Source organism: Saccostrea cucullata, unplaced genomic scaffold (assembly GCF_032062105.1).
Source record: "Saccostrea cucullata isolate Sc308-1 unplaced genomic scaffold, CSIRO_AGI_Scuc_v1 ctg6253, whole genome shotgun sequence".
Lineage (NCBI taxonomy): Eukaryota > Metazoa > Mollusca > Bivalvia > Ostreida > Ostreidae > Saccostrea > Saccostrea cuccullata.
Window position 1 is genome coordinate 1 of NW_026928800.1, and position 23831 is coordinate 23831.

A 23831-nucleotide genomic window follows, 5' to 3' on the forward strand; every position below is an offset into this window, starting at 1 on the left:
ATTCGTCCAAACGAATATCTAATTCGTCCGAACGAATTTCTAATTTGTCCGAACGAATATCTAATTCGTCCGAACAAATAACTAATTTGTCCGAACGAATATCTAATTCGTCCGAACAAATAACTAATTCGTCCGAACGAATTTCTAATTTGTCCGAACGAATTTCTAATTTGTCCGAACGAATATCTAATTCGTCCGAACAAATAACTAATTCGTCCGAACGAATTTCTAATTTGTCCGAACAAATAAAAATATTTTTTTACCTGGCCCTCCAGCGGCGCCGTATATATGCACACTTTTTTTGCATTGTTTTATTACATGTTCAATACTTCAGTATTCTTTCTGAAACAGTATGTGGTGCCAAATATATTAGAGATACAGAATCAAGACAATGGACGCTCGATAAGTTACGACAGCTGTATTCTGGTCCAGAGAAGAATTTCTTATATAATGTAAGTGAAAAAAGTTGTAAAGTTATGACTTTAATGCAAAGTTAGAGGTACATGTGCATAATATTGTACGTTACGTTACGTCATATCATTGAAAAAAAAATTGTATAAGCATATTTTACTCCAGTACTGACCATTGCTTGTAAATAAGTTAAAAATCATTAGTCAAGTATAATTACAATCAGATGGTATATGAACTTTTAACATAATTCTTTTAGGTTACTTACGATGAACATTCCTTGGATCCCAACACTTTGGCTGTGCAACTGATCGGTATTGAATACAAGCTTCCAAATATAACAGATATATACACTTACAATGCGACGAGGGAACTGTTGTATTTGAACAATATGCCACGGTCGGCTGAAATTCTTGCATCAAAATTGTATCAGGACTTTGTCAACTAGAACGATTTTTGTATATTGAATATTTTATCAACTACCAGAACATATTTTGAAAATACAAGAAAGAGAAACTTTTCAGCATCTTTTGAATATTTAAATTTACTTGTTTTAAAGAAAAAAAAATGAAAACTGAAAAAATGTTAACCCGGTAACCTTGATGTGACCATGTTTAACAAACCATTTAGTCACAACTAATGTAAAAGTTATGACATTGGCGAGAATTTTATAGTCGTAGGACCAGTGATTTTGACATTGTGAAATAAACCAATAAAAAATTGGATATTGCTCAGACCCTATCTTGGAATCACACGAGTCTTAAGTCTTAAATATTTGCTTCTTCAGTTCTGTCCTTCAAAGTTGTAGCTAAATCAATGCGTATTACTTTTATATACTGTAAACTTGTCCAAAATGATTGGTACTTAAATAATGCATATCAATCTCTGGAAACAAGAGACATGAACCTTTGTATCAGGGATGTACTTCTTGAACCACTCGGATACAAAGATTCTCAGACAAGGATTTATTTTTTTTTCTTTCGGTAAAGTGATGCATATTGTAATCATTTAAAAAATACTTTGAATATTATCGACAATTCAATGTAAAAATACTAGATGTACAACTTCAAATGATATGTTATTTTAAATTAAGTTATTTTAAGGAAAATTTAATGATACATAAAGAGATTAGATTGACACACCACTAGTGATTCCAGTACACCACCAAGACTTCGTTTGCAGGGATATAATTACACGGATATTTGGCCTATAATCATGAAATACGATTCAACGAAAATATTCTACACATTAGTTTCTTTACAAATATTTCTAGCTTTTTAAGAAATGTTACAGACAAGAAGAGATCATCTGACTGACTTTTTAAAAATGCTTATCAAACCTATTTACTTTGAAATAGGAAGGGAGATTAAAATGCAGCATATTTTTATGTCTGTTTTAAATGAAAGAGAATCTCCAAGACACAAAAGCTTCTTTTTTCCTCAAAATGTTTGATAGACATATTCTCGAATTTAGTTGTGCGGTACATGTATACATACGTATCCCCTCCCTTTTCAAACATGTGACAATTGAAACTAAATTGGTGTTATATAATAAACGCTTTACATCTGAATTGGATGAAGTGGATTGCTACTGTATGAGAAGTTCAAAATGATTACAAAGCAATTATAGTCAAACTTTTTCGGTTTCGATCGTATAGTCATGAATGGTTTCACAACCAAATAGGAATTCATATTTGTTAATGTGTAAAAATAAAACGATCTCTGAAATATGATTCAAGGTCTTATACATCTACACAATTTAACCAATTTTTTAGCCCACCTGAGCCGAAGGCTCAAGTGAGCTTTTCTGATCACATTTGACCGTCGTCCGTCTGTCTGTTTGTCCGTCTGTAAACTTTTCACATTTTCGACTTCTTCTCAAGAACCATTGGGCCAATTTTAACCAAACTTGGTACAAAGCATCCTTGGGTGAAGGGAAATTTAAATTTTTAAATGAAGGGCCAGGTCTTCTTAGGTCTTCAAGGGGAGATGATTAAGAAAAGACAAAAATAGGGTGCGGTCTTTAAAAAATCTTCTTCTCAAGAACCACTGGGCCAGAAAAGCTGAAAATGACGTGGAAGCATCCTGGGGTAGTGTAGATTCTAAGTTGTTCAAATCATGACCCCCGTGGGTTGGGCGGGGACACAAATCAAAGTTTTACATAGAAATATATAGGAAAAATCTTTTAAAAACTTCATATCAGGAACCACTGGGCCAGAAAAGCTGAAACTTATGTGGAAGCATCCTGGGATAGTGATGATTCTAAATTATTCAAATCAAGACCCACAGGGGTTTGACGGGGCCACAATGGGGAATCAAAGTTTTACATAGAATTATATAGGAAAAATCTTAAAAATTTTTCTCAAGAACCACTGGGCCAGAAAAGCTGAAACTTATGTGGAGGCATCCTGGGGTATCCTGGGGTAATGTAGATTCTAAATTGTTCAAATCATGACCCCCGGGGGTTGGGTTGGGCCACAATGGGTAATCGAAGTTTTACATAGAAAAAAAAATAGGAAAAATCTTTTTTTAAAAATGGAGTCTGATGGGGTCACAATAGGTATTACAAGGGGGAAATCTGGTTAAAAATAGCATGGGCAAAGCTTCTGGTGAGCGATGTGGCCCACGGGCCTCTTGTTTCATAACCTTCACATTATTATTATTTTAATAAATTTCCAAGTAAATTAATCTATTAAAGAATTTGTGGTAATTTATTTTAATAACACCTTCAAATAAATCTAAAGAATTTCTTAAATTATTTATATTTTTAAACGTTCAAATGGAAAACTCATAAACATTTACATTTATTTTTCAAGACACCTATGCAAAAATAACTTTGTATCAAGGAGTATTAGTATTGTCTTCACAAATAATCAAATACCATTTGAGAAGGATTACAAAATATAAAACAAAATCATTGCAAAAAGATGTGGGTACCATTAGAACAAAGAAACTTTGATTTTATTGATACGGGTTAAAAAGATGTGGCATGAATATTGTGAGAAGCGTTTTCCAAGGAAGATGGTCGAACACGGCGAGCGAAATGGGTTTTTTTTTGCGACAGAAATAAAAGTGAAAATTAAATCTCAATTATTACAAAAGTTTCTTTGATATTTCAGTATACTTTATGTAAAATCTCCACAAAAGTCTCACAAAGGTTGAAATCAATTGTCTATAAAATAGCATAAAAACACTTAAGTCAAAAAACATCATTTTCTCTTACTATAACAATTTTTTGATATGAATGGCCATGGGTCTTTGCTCAATGTTTTTGGGGAAAAGGTTTATCATTAAAGTATGCGTAAAATATATACACTTTTTGGTTAACAGAATCATAATGCAAAGACCCATTATACCCTGGTTCTCATACCACTGTCTCTGAATTGCCTTATTGTAAATATTTTATGTAATATCCTCTCTATACTGTTTTGTACAGTTTATGAGAATACTAGTAAACTATTGTCTATTGAATATATACCTCCCCCCCCCCCCCCCCGATATCTATCATCTCTCGCTGCAGTGAATTAAGAACTAGTTCCTACTGCAGAAAAAGGGAATTTTATGAATAATTATGACAAGTTTCACATGTTTGACCGCTACATAACAAGAGCTTCCTACAAATCGATCACAAGTACTCTCACTTTCACAATCTGATCTTCAGTAAAAAAAAAAAAAAGGAATGAAAGTTTATCACTCAAAGTACTTACACATTAATGAGGACATGGTGCCTGGAAGTTGCTAATGATATGCACATCTTGGTAAGGACTGGCTGAAATTTTTGAGATTATTGAAGTTTTGACGCCAATTTATTAATGACCAGGAAGTCTACCACCTGTATAAAAACAAGTAACTCTTCTAAAAGACATCATCATCTCAGAGGTGAGCGGCATCATCCACAGTAGTCATGGTAATTATTTGTTTTTCCATTTTACTGTGCTCGATTTGATTATGGTAAAAATAATTTTTCACTATTTTGGTATATTTTTTTTAGGTCACCTGGATCCTTCAGGTGACACATTGCTTTTTGTTTTTGTCCATGGTCGTTTAACTTGCATGAACAATTAAACATTTTCAGCTTCTTTAGAACCGTTCAATCCATTTCGACCAATTTCAGCACACATCATTTATGCATGAAACAGAACAAAAAAATCGGGACCAAAGGGATGGGACTTTCACTTTCGAAATAAATGTTATCTTTGAAATTTTCTTTATTCCCAACCATTAAGCCATAAAACTGTTGGCTACAGTGTATGTTTGCTTGCTTGTCTTTTGTTTGACGTCCCTCGCGAACATTTCACTCATATAACTCAGACGCCATCACTTTTCGGTACCGATAGAGTGCTGCAAAATTTGTCCTATACTCTTTCATTTTAAACTTCTCATCTTGTCCATGCTAAATCAATCAAGCTACTAGTGTTTAATTTGTTTTTATTTTATTTAACCTAGCTCAGGTTCCGTTATAACAGCGTTCTTTTCCTGATTGGCCTCCTTACAACTGGCCATACGGAGTCTAAGACACTGAGGCGGTTTGCTAGAGACCTTACGTTAGATACAGATACTGTTCCTGAAGAAGAAATCACCTTTGAAAATATCGCACGTGTTCTTGTGGAATTCTTCGCGAAAATAGGAAAGAGATCAACAGAAAACGTAGGTTTAATATTTATAAAAATGTTTTACGGTAACTATTTCCTATTAAAATTTTAGGGAAGATTCAAACGAAAAATATCACGATAAGAAATCAAGAATAAAATCATCAAAAATAAAATCAATCAAAAGCAGTGAAATCAATCAAATTCAGGAAGGGGGATAATTGAAGTCAAAATTCAATTAAAAAAGTGAAACCAAACTGTTTTTAAGAAATCATATGTTAGGCCATACCAACATTTGAGGAATTCCATAAAATATCTTCAATTTACCTTCAATATTTTGAATATGCATGCCAGGGATAAAGAAATGATTTTCTTTAGTTGAAACTGTTTATACATGTACAGGCAATTCCTCGCATACACATCTGCAAATTTAACAATTTTGATCTAAATGGCGACAATACTGTTACCAAAGAGGACTTTGCCATCCTGATACAAAGCACAGGGCTGGTGCAACTGGAGGAACTGTTTGATAAACTAGATCAGAATGATGGTTTGTACATTGAATAAATTTACTTCAATAAAATCGAACGTTACGTATGTATCAAGATAACACTCTCGTTAAGATGAATTTCTTAATGTAAAATTAAACTTGGAATGTAGCTTAATATAAAGATTAACCTTTTAAAGACAGAAAAAAGACCATTTCGGAAGCTCTCTTTTTTTTAAAACAGAGAATGATATAGATAGTTCTTATATATCTTGTCAAATGAATACTATTATTTGCTTTAATTTATGTTCGAAACTTGAAACGAGGTTAATTCTTCTGAAGAAAAAATCTCCATTCTGAAATCTGATTGTCAGATATATTTTTGCAAATTTTCTCCCTTACAGATGATGTCCTGACAAAGGAGGAATATAATGTCTTCCATGACTACGCTTGTACTGGAAACGGGAAAGGTAAGTTTATTTCGATGTGTCTTTATATCATACAAGTATCTTACTTTTTTATTAGCTTAATTTGTTAATATTGTATATTATATATTGATTATAACTTTTTGAAGCAGAAACAAGCAAGACTGTAAATCAAATATGAAGGGTGACAAGAACTAAATGGAACTAAAGGATTGTGAAAGTTCAAGAAAAACATAATTCTTTAATATAATTTAAACCAAAGTATGATAATGTACTGGGTATGTATTATCTTTCAAAAACCAGAACACACATGGACAAAAATGTTTTGCTTTTATGATCCTTGAGAGACACTGAAAAATCATTATTCATTACTTAATACAAGAACTACTTTTATAAAATTATATCATTGCTTTCTCGATATTTTTCTATTTCATTTTGTATTCAATGTATTCATGTAAGTTTCAAATTAAAAAATAATTCCATATTCCAGATTTTCTCTATTGTTTTGTTAGAAAAAAAATATTGTTTCTAACAATGTGTGTCACACAACGTTTTTTTCCATATGTTTTGACCAACATAAGGGACCTTCAAAATGACAAAGAAAGGATCCATTAAAATCCATATAACGCTGTGAACTGGGTGAGCAGCATGTAGAACATCTCTCTAAGGGCCCTTTCACAATTGGCGCACGAGAAGAAGCCACAAAATATTCGTGCGACCGAAAAACTTTGATTTGGATCGTAAACTGTTGCTGAAATAATCGCATTTGAAAAAGGTTTCGTAAGAAATTCGGATCGCGCGAGTGATCAGGTGATCGGACGATTGAATGTGCACCAATGCGATTGGACGTAAGACGCTCGTGCAATCATGCGTTTTATGGTACGAATGACCGTGCGAGTGAGAAGGGGAATATATATATATATACTACCCGTTTAAGCAGCATCCATTGTCAATTGTGGTCTGAAACAGAGATGCTTATACAGGGTTTACATATACTAGTGGCAAAGCATGGGAAATTGAAGCTGATAAATTGTGCATAGTAAAACGTTGCAAGATTACATGAGACACGTTGAGCAACAGTCTCATGGTCGCACAACTCACGCATAATATACAGTTGCGATTCATCTTACGACCTTTAAAAATCGCGCATCACTCTTGAGAGTACACAAAACGTTGTAAGACGCTCGTGCTAATATTCGTGCGTTGAATTGCGATAAACGTGGATTGCATTTGGTCGCGTCTGAATAGTGTGTATGTCAACTGTTTTGAGGAGACTTGATGCGACCACTAAAACGCATGCAACGAATGCGAAACATCGTGCAACGTATGCGAGAGCTCGTGCGAAGCTAAAATTTTCCGATCGCAAAGTGTTGTAAAGTGCTCGTGCGCCAATTGTGAAAAGGCCTTAACATTATCCACTGGATGTATTATCACCGTGGGTTAAAAAGGACTTTAACTTGCGGTGGTGCCTAGAGAATTAGGGTGATAATATTTTATTTCAGGAGGTAATTACTCCTAGTTGCTGATTAAAGTCTTGGGACTGCAAATAAATCTAGACTTTCTTTGAGGAATACTATATAAAATTCCAAATCGCCACAAAAACAAATTGGTCAACTTAATATTCCAGGAAAGGGTTTGTTTATCTCAATTTAATCCCCCAGTACTTTCCAAAAACTTATTTATCTACATGTATACTCCTGTATCATGTGCATTCTTTTAATCAGGAATAATGATTTTTAACGAACTGAAAATTATATTTTAAAAGATACCATATTTGTATAATTTTCAATTCGTTCAGCCACGTAGCATCGTTTTTGAAAGTGGGGGGTCAGACAGAGAATTTTTTTTACTTAACTGAAAAAGTTCACAAGCAAAAAAAAGAAAGAAAAAAAGGAAAAAAGAAAAGTTGCCAAGGTCGAAAACCTTATTGTGTGTGTGGGGGGGGGGGGGGGAGAGGCCAACTTTTTCTTTTTTCGATGCCAATTTTTTTTTCGGTACCAATTTTTTGTACTAAATTTCCCTTAGACACCAAAACTTCATTTAGTATATTGTTGGGGAAAAAGTGGGGGGGGGGGGGGGCAGGCCCCCTGTTGCTACGTGCCTGTCGTTAAAAATCATTATTCGTAATAAAAAGAATACACATGATACATTGCATTTACTTTATTTTTTTAATTAGTCAATGATAAAACATGTTGCACATCAGACACATAAAACACATAAATTCTATTGCCTTGATCACAACTCAGATTTGGAAACATAAGTATCATTTTCTGAATTTCGAAACTTGAATATTAAAAAGACGACCAGTCTTGTAATTAGAAACAAATAAAAACAAATATCTACTGTTTATAGCATTTTATTAAAAGATTATACAAAAAGTCTCATGAAAGGTGAAGAGAATAATAAAAATACAACAAAAATGTATATACATTCAATTTAAATCGTAAATTTGGTAAAGTAATCCCAGTTAATTTTCAGTGTTTTTGAATATCATTCAGACAAAGTATTCTTTATATGTGTAGAAATACTGCGTTGGTATATGAAATAAATACATAGTGAAAGCTACTCTAAGGTATTATACTGATAAGAGAAATGATTTGAAAAGTTTCCTAATCCTCAAACTATTTTCAAACTGTGTCTTCTGTTTATTCATCTTTCTTCAGGTCTCTGTCGTTTTGTTGGTTGTTTGCTAGAGTTAAAAAAATGTTAAAAAATCAACGAAGTAAGAATTATTTGTCGATATAAATTAAGCGAAATGAAGTTTACGTGATGTATGACCCCTTTCGTTATTATTGATTTGATTCGATTTCAATACTTCATTTTCTGACTGAGGTTTAGGAAATTGAAATAATTATGACGATAACAGTAATCTAGTTCAAAAGTCAACTGGAATAAAATTTAAAGGATAGAACAAACACGGACCTCTAAAACACCAAAGGTCGGATCAGGTCTCAGGAAGGAGTGAGCATTCCCTGTCAACCAGTCATGCCCGCTGTGTGCTCCATATCATGATAGAGCAGATTGAAAAGTATAAGGATTATTAAGGGTGAAAGAATTGACCTCCTAATTTGCATGATAACCTCAGCCAACATGGGAGTTAATGGTTGCATTTGCAAACAAGGTCGTTGTATCGACCATATGGTTATTATTTTTGCAAACTGTTGATTTTTACGGGACTATTGATTTCCTGTATTTTCTATTTTTTGTCAATAGCTTCCCTCGTTTTAGAAATTTTCAGTAGTACATGTAGAGCATGTTGCTTCTGTACAACTCAACTAAGAGATATGTACAGCATATACAGGAGATAATGGTATATTGCAGTGACGTAGCACCGTTTTCGAAACTGGGGGTCCAGCAAAAAAAATTAAAAATCTACATTTTAGAAAAAATGGAAAATAGTCTAAATTCGAAAATCCTATTTCGTATTTGTGTATATAAGAGGGAGGTGTCTAACTTCTTTAAGTTTATTTTTTACTCTTTTACTCAAACATGCTACATTACCCTTTGCTGACCTGCAATGAAAGGGAGCGGACTGTCACTGACATTTCTATTAGTAATAAGTAAAGTCAGGAAAAAAGTGAGAGTGGGCACTTGTATGTATTGTTAAATGAATAAAGCAAGTTCACGACAGAAAAAAGATGATGTCATCACATCTATGATAAAGTTGTACAGTTGCAAAAATTTATTTCTTTTCTAGCAAAATATCCAATCAAAATCAATTAACGAATGAAAATAAATTATCGTTTTGTGAAAAACGATGTCAATTTGTTTCAATGTTGAATTGAAGGCCATTTCAAGTGACTTCTTTTCATGTAAAAAGGTTTTTGAATTAACTCTTCTTCATGTTGATACATTGTAAGTAGGTTTGCTAATAATGGGGTACAAAAAGCAACTCGAGATATTGAAAATAAAATACATGTAAATTGCATAAATATGTCGAATAAATATCAAACACTCAGAAAAAAAAGATAAACTCACCTTTCGGGGCTCCATCACATACATCTTCATACAGGTCCATGTACTCCTCCTTTGTCACCATATCATCTGTAAGGTCAAAAAATATTTCCCGTCTTTTTGTTTCGGCAAAATAATAAAATTAATCGAATTTAATTAAGTTGGAAATTGTGCATAGTAATTTTCTTTTATAATTATTTTTACTCTGTTTCCAAAACTTTTAAATATCGTATATATTATATATTTTAAAATTTATTATTCACTTTTTTTCTGGATACATGTGATTACTTGTGAGCACAATTCATTTTTTTAAATACCTACCATTGTTTTGATCGAGCTGTTCAAATAATTCCTCCAACTCCAGTAATCCCGTGCTTTGTATCAGAGTGTCTAATTCCTCCTTGGTAACGTTGTTGTCGTCATTTAAATCGAGTGTGGTGAATCTACATATATCTATATTAGGTATTGCCTGTATAAAAGAAAGTAAAGCATAGATTATCGTTATTTGATCCCTTTCTTATTACTCGTAAATAAATTAATCTGTTTAAAAATTCACAGGTAACTTTTTAATCCAACAGTTAAATTCATTGTCAACTGATATGAGGATTGAGTAATTTTTATGATTGAAATTCAACATTATTTTCTCAATTTAAGGTATATATGTTTACCGATTCCCTTAACTTTTGCTAGTATAAACCTCCTCAAAAATATTAGATATTAGGGATATTAGTGTGGTTTAATTTTACATAGATATTCAAACATACGTTTTCAGCGGATCGCTTTCTGTCTCTTCTAAACATGTCACGGAATACTTGTGCCAAATCAGCCATGGTAAATATTGTGTCTGCAACTCTTGCTGCCCTGCCCAAGCCACTAGATCTGGATCTAGAACGTGAAGAGCGCCTTCGTGACCAGGATTCTGTTTGGCCAATTGTCAGAAGACAAATCAGGAGAAGAACATTGAGGTAACGGGAGTTGAGCTTATATTTAATTAAAAAAATATAAATAGATTAATGATATCTATCAAAACTCAAAAATATTGGAATAACCAAAAAAGAAAGAAAGAAAATTAAAAGGGTAATATTTTCCTACTACATTAAATAAGCATGCTAAAAAAGTAGTTACCATGACTTCAGATGATGCGTCTAGCCGCGAAGATGAAGATATGCTTATGTTATTTCGTAGACGGTATTTATATTGATGGTAAACTTCCTTAATATATTACAATGACATCACAACTTGGGTATCTCCAAAAAAAATCAGCATCTACTTAACATCTACTTATCACTTTTAAACAACTCTTTTTTTTTTATCACGCTTTTTAGTAAAATTTTTGCGTAGTTTTCTTTCGTTGCTACAAGTATTTTAAAGTTTGTTCCTTAAAGTGAAACCACTTTAAGATGATTCGACATCGGGTGACCTAAAACTCCAGGGCTTTCTAGGAAAGCTACTCTTTTACAAAAGTCAAATTTTGAAACTTATATGTTAAAAGTACCATTATTTAATCAAGGTACCATTATATTTTCATTGTTTGAAAATTTTAAGTAAGAAAGGAGTCCACAGTTGGATATGATTTGCCTTTATCAAAATTTGTCAAATCTTTTTAATTATTATCGGCCGCAGCAGCGGCCGATCTATTTGTGGTTGTGTTAGAAAGTGCACATGGAGAAATGAGACTAGATTAGATTATTTTTTATAACGGCTCATTAAAATAATTCTGAAATGATAACATCTTTAAAATCAGGAGTAAAATATTTCAATAACATGCTTTAAACCATAAGTATCAATTGCTGTTATTATGATTTAATTTAATTATCATTTCTCATCAGATAATTGATTATTTATGGTTAAATAAAAAGACTTTACAATAGCTACTCCCCAGTCTGGGAGTGTGTAAGATATGAAGGAAAATCGTCATTATTTTCCGGATTATAATGACGTAAACGTATACCTGCTGAAAAATAAAATCTAAAAGTTGTTCAAGAAGTAAAAATTGTTTTGAATGTGCCACAGCTGCAGAAGGATATCTTTCTCTACATTTTGCACCGCCCTCGCTTTGCAGCATAGCCCACTCTGCAGAAACCATGGCATTATCACTTGACAAAGGTCCAATGTATCAGCACATGGTTCATCTTGATAGGCCTATATTTTCATTTTGATGACAATAAATTAACATTTATCATTGACTTCATTATATACATCAATGACTCTATTTAGGCCTAATGGGTAAATGCACTAAAATTTCTACTAAATTTTATAAAAATTATTTATTTTGCTTTGAAGACAGCCTGCAATATAAATGATCACTACTGTATACATGGTTATTTTCGCCCCGTCTTATTTTCGCCCTTTCACACTTGCAAACAATTTTGCCCCGTTTTAAATTCGCCCAGTCATAGTTCTGTTTAAGAAATTATGCTGTGTAATTTATATTCGCCCCGTTTTAAATCAAAAAAGAAGAGGGTGAAAGGGGCGAAAATGAAAATTTCCCTGTATACAGTATTTCAGCTTTGAATATCTTGCGCTTTCATGGCATGGATGCTTTAAAGAATTGAAAGTACTTTTTGAAATGTTATGTTTGCGGCCGATTTGATGCTTTGCATCAATTCTATTTGTTGAAATAATGTGTTGAAGAAATTGAGACATTATGAGTTACATGAGGCATACGGATTTCTATAACATATTATTTGACGACTCTCTGAGTATAGATAGATTCAGGTCTATATTTTGAAACATTACGTTTTATACCATTGTCTCATACTGTTAATTACTTTTCATTCGCGAGAACTTTATTTTCATGTAATTACGCGAAACAGTATTCTGTTTAATGAGTATTTATGGAATTAAATAGAAAGAAATCAGTCTGCATGACGGTATTCTCCATTGTTTTGTCTATCATTCACATTTCTTAAAAATGTTGTACACGTTTCTGTTTAAAAACAGACTCAAATATATATTTATTACGTTGTAAAAATGATAACATTCTGGCAATCGGCATCCTTAAACCTTAATCACGTTGTCTTAAAACTTTATTTCTTTCATACATCATCGACAGTAAGTCTTATCTAACAATAAGTCTTATCTAACAATAAATGTTTTTCGTACTGAAAATTTTCGAACTATGAAATACTTATAATAATATAGTATCTACGGGATTTCTAAGTTACACGATTTTAACATGTTTCAAATTTTGACCTCGTTCAAAGAGCATCTTTCTAAGAAATGTTTCTGACGTAGTTTCACTTTCATAAAACTCATTTTTAAAGCACCAATGAAATTTATCATGCAAAATACTTGTAAATATGTTAGTAAGTTTGATAAGAAACCAAGTTTTAAGTAGAAATTAGGTAGATGTAAGATGTTTGACGTCATTGTTCTTTTCACAAGGAAGTTGTCGTCAGTATAAATAAGTTCTCCAAACATTCATTTTTTATCTTAGAGGTGAGAGGCAGCATCTGAAGTCATGGTAATTACTTTAATTAAGTTACAATTTAACTCACCTCAATTAAATATGGTAGAGAGTATAAGTCAACGCCAAAATACATTTTCTTATAATATATATATTTTCATTGTATTTTATCTTTTGTAATTTCTTGTGAGAATTTTTCTGACAAAATTGTTTTGCCAACATTTTAATCATACATAGTACAATCAATTTCATTTATAATTTTTTTTATAATTAGCTTATTTTCCGTTCCCTCGCTGTTCTTTGTCTGATTGGTCTTCTGACAATTGACCAAGCGGAATCGTGGGGCCGGAGGCGTTCTTCTAGATCAAGGTCTAGGTCCCGGACCAGTGGTTTGGGTAGAGCAATAAAGGTTGCAGGCACTGTGATTACAGTAGCTTCCATGGCACGAAGATTACGGGACATGTTTAGGAGAGACAGAAAGCGATCAGTAGAAAGCGTATGTTTGAAAAATCCTATTCTTGTATACTATTTATATAAACGTATTAATATTCCTTAATTTTTAAAGCTATATATGGCTTATGTGAGCTAAAAAATAAAAATTCGAGATTCACGTTTTTGTTATTTAAATTGACTTTAAACTGTGTCTGATATTTATTTCTGAGTCGGAAATAAATCAGTTATTGTTTTAAATCTGTGATATCTATATGAAAGAAACGCGATTGATTTAAATTGTGTAATTTACAGGAAAGTCCTATCTTAATATAAAGTAGCAAAACAAATAGAAATATCTTAATTTTAGGTAGTCTGAAAAAAGCCATCTATCATTTTAAACATCTTAACTTTTAAAAATAGTTCTTCTTTTTAAGGTTTTCATACCTGATGCCACTTTTTAAGGCTGTGCTATTTTAATCTAAATTGAAAGGAAATGTACTCTGAGGTTACATAAAGTTATGTTTTAAACGCAGTATGAATATGAACGTTATTCAGAAAAAATAATAACCAAAGTCTCGAAACAATTGCGTCTCTAATAAAAGTCTTCTCCATTTTTTTTTTTTTAGATAATTTATTTTTTCTATAAATTAATTTTTATCTTTTCAATATGTAAGAGGTAAATATGTATTTATTCTATCTTTTGTGCAGGAAATACCTGATATAGATATCTGTAGATTCAACACTCTTGATTTGAACTTCGACAACAATGTTAGCAAGGATGAATTTGCAACCTTGATTCAAAGTACAGGACTAGTGGAGTTAGAAGACCTATTTGATAAACTGGACCAGAACAGTGGTGTGTAAATTAGTCAGAAAACTTCCTAAAATTAATGATACTGCTCGCAAATAATGTACTCAGAGAAAATGGGGCATTATAATTACTTGTAAACATACATGACGAATGACTCGATGTGAAATCTACCGGATAGTCATACATGTAGTAATTTATTACTTTTTGTAATCTTTAAACTAGAGAGAGATGATAATAGTAAAGGTTTTATGAAGGATTCGAAGTAAATTAAATCACACTGATCTTTAATGTATCACTCTGTCGTAAGATTAAAGATTTATTATTTCATTGAATAAAAAAAATTTTACGACATAACAATGTTTACCCTACAGATGATATCCTGACCAAGGAGGAGTACATGGACCTGTATGAAGACGTATGTGCTGGAGACCCGCAAGGTGAGTTTATTGTCTGTCTTTGTGCCCAATTCACATCTTTTTTCATCTTTAGGCCTCTAATCAGATTTCCACCTACCATATACGCAGTAATTGGAAAGGAAGTTTTGAAATCAAATCATTTCAATAGTATTGTCTTGAAACATATTTTTTGTTCAAAAGTAAACTTTCATTAAAACTATCATTACTAAAGCATTGAAGCATAAATTGTTAATATTAAAAATTAAACATTTTTTGCTTATTTTGTAAATTGACACAGAGCTATTCATTGATTTCATGTTTTTTGAAACAAGCAGATGATCAGCAAGACGGTGAATTAGATCAGAAGAAGGAGGAGTTTGCGGACGACACCGAATGAAAATAACCCGAGGACTTTCTAAAAATGTATTACTGCTTAAATAAAAAATTATTCCTTAAAGAATATTAGACCATAGTATGTATTCCTTTCCCAAAGCAATATTCACACATAAATATAGAGATACTTTCCTTGCCTAATAGTTCTCAGAAGACACTGAAAATTACCGTTGTTTACTTTGCCACTTTGACAGTATGTTATGTCATGATATTTTTATTATATTCTCTTCTTTACGTTCATCTCTGTGAAAGCTTTCATATAATCTTTTAATAAATTCTAAAGATATACTTTTTTACTTGTCTCTTATAACACATGGTAAGCAATATTTTTAAAACTATTTTACATAAAGATTGCTTTTATAGTTTTTGTTGACTTATTTTTTTTACGTTTATAAATGAAAACCTAACAAAATTTTGAACCATTAAAATCTGTAAACAGGCTAAAAAGCAAGGATTTATGGTAATTGAACGAGTGGGATCAGAAGAATATGAGTATATAAGCATCCCACTTTTGACCGGTCTTACCCACCATGAGCCATATGTATGAAACAACTTGACGGACAATTATACGTCGTTATAATTATTCTACAAGACATGTTTGAAACAGGTTTTAGACAGTCACGTGACAGGGCAACAAAACATTCTTTCGTTATTCAATAAAATAAACTTTTTCGGAAATGTCATGAATTTTGCCGTAATAGTTTTCATTCGTTAAATGAAAACTCCCGAGAGCAGCATTGATAAAATAAATGATCATATTTCGAAAAGGATGCTTTGAATGAATAATCAAGGAAACGCCTTTGAATTTCAAAAAGACTTCAGTTAAATGTTTCATAGACATTTAATAACTGATAGTGACGTTATAACAGTGCTGAATTTGAAACCGAGTGTTCATTTTTTAAAGACTTGGTTTGCTTCGGTTTGATAAACAATTCGTTGCATCAGTTTGTGAAAAAAAATTCAACCAAGAAAAAAATTGTTTTCCCTTCGTCCTCTCGAAATATCACTTTTCTTGGTTGGATAAATCTTCCAATTTAATTCCCTTATGCAATAGAAGTATTTTATTATACTTCATGAAATTAATGTATCTATATACATATATATATGTAGTTGTATAATCCATCACAAGTTTGGCAAAATGCGATTGGTCGCGAAAGTCATGTGACAATTGTCTTTGTTATGCAAAGAAAACTGATTGTGATGTTTCAATAAGGCAACTAAAACCGTATTTAGTGAATTAGTTTCTTTCTATCGTCGATTGATTGTGTTGATTCAAAGATGTAAAATTAAACCAAAAAATTACATTTGTATAAGGGATGGGGTTTAAAGTTACTGGTTTATAAATCAAACAGAATTTGCAAGTAGGAATATAGCAATTTTTATAAGCGATGCTAACGGTATGACTGATATCTGTTTCACATTGTTCTATTCATTTAATTTTCTTGAAATTTCGTGCATCTTGGATAATAAAATGTTTTCGAATGAATGTTAGGGAGATATGAAGTTTTCTCGCCCACGAACAATCATTTTCCTTTCAAGTAATTTGAGATTTTTTAAGAGCGAAAAAGTGTCTCCCTCACTACCATGCAGTGCATGTTTAACGTTCTACAGTCAAATTTTGAACAAAAATAACAAAGCCCTAATGATTTGTATGGAATATGTTAGTTGAATACAACCCAATGATAGATTATATTTGCCAACTAGATCATTGTAATAGTGATATGATTTACAAAATCAAAAATGGTAATGCTTATTTGAATTGAGGTTATTAAAAAAATAAAGCATGCGTTTTCTCACATGAGTCGAAGAGATCAAAAAGTAATGCTGAAGATAGTGCTACTTCTGGTAGTGTATGTCTCTTCAAGTCTTTGAAATTTAAGTTCTTAAGAAAAGAAGTGTTCCGATTTCAAAGAAATGATTTATTGTTTTAATTATATGTATATAATTTAATTCTGATTGTAACGCTGTATTTGGTCGGATAAAATATTTACTTTATATTGTATAAAATGGGTTGCCTACGTCACAATGACTTTCGTCAAAAACGTATCAATCCGCGGGACGTTACATTCAAATTTGTACAAATTGAAGTCATTTTGCTGGAAAATCATCTTTTTTCTTACATCAAATGAATAAAAATTAAATTATAAGCAATGAATTTAATAGCTACCCATTTTATACGGTATAAACTGGGTTGGAACAGCTTTTTTATAAACAGCGTCGCGGTTTATAAAGCGTAAACTGCCCCATCCCAGTTTATACCGTATAAAATGGGTAGCTATTAAATTCATTCCTTAAATGTATTTTTTCATATTTTATCTAACTCATCATCTAATTTCTTTCTCCCAAGTACAGGGAATAGAGAGCCTATAACTGATCATAAGCGATTATTTGAAGACAAAAAATTGCAAAAAAGTGTATTTTTCAAAGATCGATGAATTACGGATATAAAAATCACCTATGGCAAAAAAGTACAGAAGAATTAATAGAGCTGTGCAAAATATACAGTTAAACGAATATGATAACATAATTTTTGATTAATTAAACTCGATACCAACAGTTTTCTTTGGTAAGTTTTAAAATACCTTTCTTAAGGTTTTTGTGGCAATATGGACTTCATTTCTGATATATACATGTAGCTATTCTCTATAAATAAAGGATTTATCTTCAACCCTTTACACGATATTATGATTTTAAAAAATCAAAAATATCGTATTCGAAATAGTCCTTTATTATGTTAATGTACTGAATATTATATGGATTCGATCATTTATAAAAGAAACATGAAGCATAAACCATTATTATGCAAAGCCAAATCCTGTGCCTGGACCATAAACGTGTTTCTCCATGATTTCTCCGGCTAAAAACTTAGCAGTTTCGTTCAAGTTGTTGAAATGAAGAGAAACTGGTGTTGAATCCTTGGTATAGATGGTCTGCTCTATTCTATATTTGTAACTTTTGATGTCAGCTACAACCCTGAAATACGGTGTAAGTTGATATATGACACTTTTTTCATCAAAGTCCACCTAAAATGAAATTGAAAAAGATAGATATAATTATGTGAATGTTTCAATCGCAAAAAGATTCTTTTTTCCCCCACGTTTGCATATTTTTTTTAATAGAAATAAAGTTAAAAACACATTCTTCTTTCAAGTTCAACATTGAGAAACATGCTTTTATCAATCAATTGGAAATTTTAATAAAATCGTTTATTGTTTTTTTAAAGAACTATTCCTTACCTCTTGAATGATTGGGTCGTAATTATTTAAATCTAATGTTGTGTTAAATATTAGTCGATACCGGTCAGCCAATTCCATGATGCTGTCGATGCTTAATAACACCGTTGGTCCACAAACTAGCATAAATAAACACAAGCATTTGATTTTCAAATTTTACATGAAAATCGCGTTAATATCTCTTTATTGGATTAGGATCAGGTGAAAATGTAAAATTAACTTATAATAATTTGTTTGTTTTTTAATAAAATGTAAATATAGTTTTTTATCCTATGGCTTTTTTTATGATGATGATCTAACAATTTCCAAGTAAAGATTTGATGTATAAACGCAGTTTTTTTCTTTGTTTTTTTTTTTACACATGTAAGTCGTATGCGTGACGTAGTGGTTAAAGCGGCTGCTCCAGAGTTGCGAAGTAAGAAGTTAATCCTTACGTAGCGGATTCGTATCCCACTGTGGGACGTGGAAACCTGTCCTTCGCATGAGACCGAATAAACCGAAGTCTCCTATCGCAGTAGATGCTGGCACGAAAAAGACCCCTCGAGCTCCCCGCTCAATGGCACTGAGTGCCGATCACAGGATAAAATATTCAGCTCTCCACCAGCAAGTGGTGGCGTCTCTATTTGAGAGAAAAATTCGAGAGCGAAGTTAAACAACATACATGTATAATCAATCAATCGACACATCATCCCTAAGTTATTAAAACCTTTTCTGTATAAATTAATTATATATTTTTATATCCAAATATCCCTCTGTTTAAACAATTAAGCTTTAGAAAAATCTTTTGCTCTGATTCTGACCTTGTCAGGATTAACGAACATATTACTAATAATCATATGTAGTTTTTATTCAAATATTAAATGGAATGTTTGACGGCATGTGATTTACGTCTCATTAACTTAAGAATTAACATCTCTACTCCTGACCATTGAGCAGTCAGGTTTCTTTATCATGCTAATGCCCATCGTGGCAGGGGACAACGGTTTTTGAAGTCTTGTCAAAAAGAACCGTGAATTTTGCTCTATTGCCGGAACTTGGTTAAGGAAGAGTCACTACTTCGGTTTTAAAGTTCACACCATGACAGACCCATGGCTTTCAATCTAATGCAGGGTGTCTGAAGGACGTCTTACCCAGGCAACATGACTGGTAGAATGTAGTTTCTTTGGTTTGATATAGAATCATTTTCTCATTTTATTTGACATTTTAAAAGTAAAAGTACTTGTTTTCTAGAAGCAAGATTTTCTAAAAGAAATCTTTTTTATTCATGACTTGAATAAAGTGTGTAATTTGATTTGCAGGAAAATGAAAAAATATTAAAATATTACAAAAATGCACCTTAAGTAAACCATCCGCAAGAAGATGCATCTGATGCGACAATTCACAGATAATTAAACAGAAACACAGCCAAACATAAAAGCAACCAAAACAATTCTATTTACCTATATCAATGTATTGTTCGATGTCCACACCATCCAGGCTATCACACTGCGGACAAGATCGGATTATTGTGATGGTAGATTGTCTTTTACGTCTTCCTACAACACCTGCCAAACAGTATGTAGATAACAAATAGAGAGCAAGCCCATAAGTACATTAAACCCACATAAAGTGGAGCAGAAAAGATAATGATCTCTAAAAACAATTGCAGTGGGAGTAGGTGCCATACAGAAATAAGCATCTTTTGTCCTATCCATCTTTTAATAAGGCACAATGAAGAATTTATGAAGAAAAAGGTTAAGAAACTCTCTCTCTCCTTACCTGCATTACGAAAGTTGGTAGTCACATTCCCTAATTTTAAATCGATTTCTTCGCTTATGCGTTTTGATTCTTCAAGCGGTGTTCCTAGTTCTTAGAAATAGAGATATCTTTAATAAAACGCGAAATTGGAATTTCAGGATATTAAAATGACAGAAAAGAAACTATCGATTCATGCATGAATATCGAGTTAAATAAAGCAATACTGCTATTTATGACAAATTCGATAACATTTCCTGACTTTTTCTGGAGTATGTTTCAGTAAGTAGCTAAATAATAAGAATTTAAATGTTAATCATCCTTGATTTCTGGCTTTTGTTTTAAAATTACTCAGTATTTACCTGGTTTTGTTGCCAATTTAAGATAATCAGCCATTCTTCCAAAGTCTTCTTCCATCATGAATTTCCGTTCTCCCACTAACTCTATTGCCTCGGGTGTTAAAGCATCCATCAAAGCATAAAAGAGCTTCAAAATCTTTGGAACCGGTCTATTCAAATTTTGTTTTATATCGGTCAGAGATGGCAAGACACTGAAAATATTTTTATTCAATGTATAAAATTGATAATACATTTTGAAATGGCATTTTCTGAAATTGTTGGCACAACAATCAATGTCAATGTCATTTATTTAAACATCAGAAATTAAATTCAATTCATAAACAAATTTCAGAATCTTAACACAAATAGAAAAATTATTTTGTATTGCACAATCTTTAAAGAGATAAATGACTGGTTGTGGAATAGATTATTCACAATTTTGAAAAATGAACACTCACGGGTTTCCGGTACATTTAGCACAGACGTAGTTACGAATTCTGTTGATTTCGTCAATACATATTGTATTAGTGTTTTGGATCCGCCTTGCCAGACTAGTGATTCCTGAAGTCATTTCAGCTATCATTTCCTTTGTTGCAAACTCGTTAACCTCTAAAATTGCAACAAAAATATTTTTTTTTTTTATTATTCATAGAATTTGAAGCTATACATTTCCGACAAAGTATTTGTAAATATCATTAGCCTAGAAGAACTTACTTTCGATTTCTTGTCCTAATTTCAATCCATGACTTGTAAAAAAGACCAAGGCATAAATAATCAACACAATCACCATTTTTATACCTGAAAAAGAATATTGCTGAAATATTGAGCTATTCTATATCTTTTTACTCACTTTCTTTTAAACATTTAGTACTATAGAATTTAATATTTTGTCATTTTTTAAATCAATTAGCGGCCTGAATAAGACTCAAACTGATGCAAAATCAGCATGAAGATTATTGAACAGCGCAGAAGACGTTTCTTTCAAACTGAAGCCTTTTCCGTTTGTACTCTCCAAGATATTCAAACAAAGCAAATATTCGATCATTTTATATGGTTTTCAGTTGCAAATGTTTTGGTTAATATGAAGGAGCGACTTAATTACCAATTCAAATTTTGGGGGAAACCCATTTGATTGACCGTAATGTTTTGACATAAGCAAAGCAACATACCTTATTTTGTTGCGGAATTTCCAAAATAGGTCCTCATGTGTTAAATAACACTTATTAATTTATTTTTATCTGTTAATAGATTATAAAATGCGTCGAACAACACAACTTATTTATAAGATGTTGAAATTGACAATTTTAATTAAACTAAAAATTAAAATGAATAAAAAGTATGTACTTGTACACAAATGCCCAAAAAGAAACAGAATGTAGAAGTCGTTTTGTTTTAATTCACTATTTATACGAAAAAAATGTGGAAATGTGTGCTGCATTAAGGGCATATATATTGCTATTGGGGAACGATTCAATATTTTGTAAATCATCAATCATATTGCCGAAAAGGATTGCCTCGTGAAATTTCTCAACCAACTTCATGATCAACCTGTTACTAATTATTACAGTCCTTAGGCCAAAAATAAAAATACCTTTGTTTCCACTAATGCGACTGACCCAATCAAATAGCGCCAACTGAAAAAATTCTTGATAAGATTATTCTAATATTTTTTTTAAGTTTCATCAAACTGCACATTATTAGAGCAGCCGATTTTGTTCTGTGATTTTAAACGTTTGATCCTAGACGTAGTTCGTGTTATAAAACAACAGCGACAAATCAGCCGTATGCCTTTGAAACATTCGGTAATTAAATATATCTGGGTTAAAAAAGAGTGATAATCAAGCTGTCTTTTAAAATTAAAATACATGTACATACGAGGGCTGTTCGAAAATTATTGAGACATTGTGTATATTTTGCTTTCTAATGAACGTCTTTTTGTGAAAATTTGCATATACGTTTACATACACTAAAAATTAATAAAAGCAAGAAATATTTTACAAATATTAGATATTTTCTCTACAATGGTATATAATTGCGTCAATAGTTGGGGTACCCGGAGCAGTCACGAAATCGGATATTGAAAATATGTAACACTAACGTTCTAAGTCTTCGTGGATCCATAATAAGAGCCAAAATAATTCAGTTTAAGTGTATAATTTTTCAACTTCATTTCAAATTCATGTTTTGCAACTTTGATATAATTTTGAACAGAAATACGGAGATCGTAAAAAAATCAAGGACGGTAGAGAAATCTGCTAACAACGACAAAATGGATTTTAACGTCAAGGGCGGAGCAGCCAGCATACCCAAAATTTTGTGTAGCGCAATTTAGAACTGTTTTCCAGACTGAACAACCTGCTAAAACAATAACAACGAGAAAAAATACAGTGCTATAGTTTGTTATTTCATTGGTATACATTTTTTTTTTACAATTAATTTACCCTGAGTAAAATTAAAAGCTCCAGACGACCACGGGCACTGGAAGTTAATGTAAATATATAGTATGTGTATGTATAAAAAAAGAAGGGTAGGACACTCTTTTTGAGGCAAATTCGGGTTTGGGGTATTTTAGGCCTTTCTCAGAAGACTTGGCGCGATTAATCGTTCACTTATAACTTACTTTAAATATATGTACCATTTCGTTCCGCTCCAATGCCGTCCCTTCGAAGAAAAAGATGTTTTTATACCTCCAAGTGCCTAAGAATTTTGCTAGACTGCCTTACTTCCGTTTTATCCAAACTGAATATAAAGGTAAGTTCTGATTGGTCAATTTCATACACATAAACAACATGAATTTTTTTATACTGTAAATAATATTCTTCATTATTCGTAAAAATTAATTGTGAAAAGGCTAAAATATAAAACTGCAACTTACCCTTCAACTAATATTGAACAGACCATAACAAATAAATTGTTTCTCGCTTCATGTCTATCCAGCTGTCCAAATTTCATTGTAATATATTGACCAATCAGAACTTATTTTTATATTCAGTTTGGATAATCCGGAAGTAAGGCAGTCTAGCAAAATTCTTAGGCACTTGGAGGTATAAAAACATCTTTTTCTTCGAAGGGACGGCATTGGAGCGGAACGAAATGGTACATATATTTAAAGTAAGTTATAAGTGAACGATTAATCGCGCCAAGTCTTCTGAGAAAGGCCTAAAATACCCCAAACCCGAATTTGCCTCAAAAAGAGTGTCCTACCCTTCTTTTTTTATACATAC

At 32.0% G+C, this 23831-nt stretch overlaps 4 protein-coding genes and 2 long non-coding RNA genes across 8 annotated transcripts; 4 read left to right on the top strand and 2 right to left on the bottom strand.

Annotated features, from left to right (window-relative positions):
• Positions 1 to 345: 345 nt before the first annotated feature.
• LOC134278723 (uncharacterized) lies at positions 346 to 1144 on the top strand. The gene is made up of 2 exons (XR_009994506.1): positions 346 to 452; positions 668 to 1144. It is a non-coding gene; the product is annotated as an uncharacterized LOC134278723 (long non-coding RNA).
• Positions 1145 to 4184: 3040 nt separating this feature from the next.
• LOC134278724 (uncharacterized) lies at positions 4185 to 6177 on the top strand. Of its 2 annotated transcripts, none has more exons than XM_062761015.1 (5): positions 4185 to 4314; positions 4854 to 5054; positions 5399 to 5546; positions 5888 to 5953; positions 6058 to 6177. In XM_062761015.1, exons 1-5 carry the CDS (start codon positions 4312 to 4314, stop codon positions 6087 to 6089), a joined length of 450 nt encoding a protein of 149 aa, XP_062616999.1. In that variant the 5' UTR covers positions 4185 to 4311; the 3' UTR covers positions 6090 to 6177. The 2 variants fall into 2 exon arrangements, with proteins under 2 accessions (XP_062616999.1, XP_062617000.1); XM_062761016.1 differs by having other exon boundaries at positions 6061 to 6177.
• Positions 6178 to 8523: 2346 nt separating this feature from the next.
• On the bottom strand, positions 8524 to 11105 carry LOC134278725 (uncharacterized). The gene is made up of 5 exons (XM_062761017.1): positions 10988 to 11105; positions 10627 to 10842; positions 10184 to 10331; positions 9887 to 9952; positions 8524 to 8597 (listed from the first exon to the last, which is right to left on the bottom strand). The coding sequence occupies exons 1-5, from the start codon at positions 10988 to 10990 to the stop codon at positions 8554 to 8556; spliced, it is 477 nt and encodes a 158-aa protein (XP_062617001.1). The 5' UTR covers positions 10991 to 11105; the 3' UTR covers positions 8524 to 8553.
• Positions 11106 to 13222: 2117 nt separating this feature from the next.
• Positions 13223 to 14577, top strand: LOC134278726 (uncharacterized). Of its 2 annotated transcripts, none has more exons than XM_062761018.1 (3): positions 13223 to 13328; positions 13546 to 13767; positions 14412 to 14577. In XM_062761018.1, the coding sequence occupies exons 1-3, from the start codon at positions 13326 to 13328 to the stop codon at positions 14565 to 14567; spliced, it is 381 nt and encodes a 126-aa protein (XP_062617002.1). In that variant the 5' UTR covers positions 13223 to 13325; the 3' UTR covers positions 14568 to 14577. The 2 variants fall into 2 exon arrangements, 1 of the variants encoding a protein (XP_062617002.1); XR_009994507.1 differs by having other exon boundaries at positions 13289 to 13303.
• A 307-nt stretch (positions 14578 to 14884) lies between these two features.
• On the top strand, positions 14885 to 15590 carry LOC134278728 (uncharacterized). The gene is made up of 2 exons (XR_009994508.1): positions 14885 to 14951; positions 15245 to 15590. It is a non-coding gene; the product is annotated as an uncharacterized LOC134278728 (long non-coding RNA).
• A 2482-nt stretch (positions 15591 to 18072) lies between these two features.
• LOC134278729 (uncharacterized) lies at positions 18073 to 21608 on the bottom strand. Its single transcript, XM_062761019.1, has 8 exons — positions 21582 to 21608; positions 21322 to 21405; positions 21066 to 21216; positions 20632 to 20819; positions 20294 to 20383; positions 19975 to 20079; positions 18539 to 18654; positions 18073 to 18325 (listed from the first exon to the last, which is right to left on the bottom strand). Exons 2-8 carry the CDS (start codon positions 21395 to 21397, stop codon positions 18101 to 18103), a joined length of 951 nt encoding a protein of 316 aa, XP_062617003.1. The 5' UTR covers positions 21398 to 21405; positions 21582 to 21608; the 3' UTR covers positions 18073 to 18100.
• Positions 21609 to 23831: the final 2223 nt, after the last annotated feature.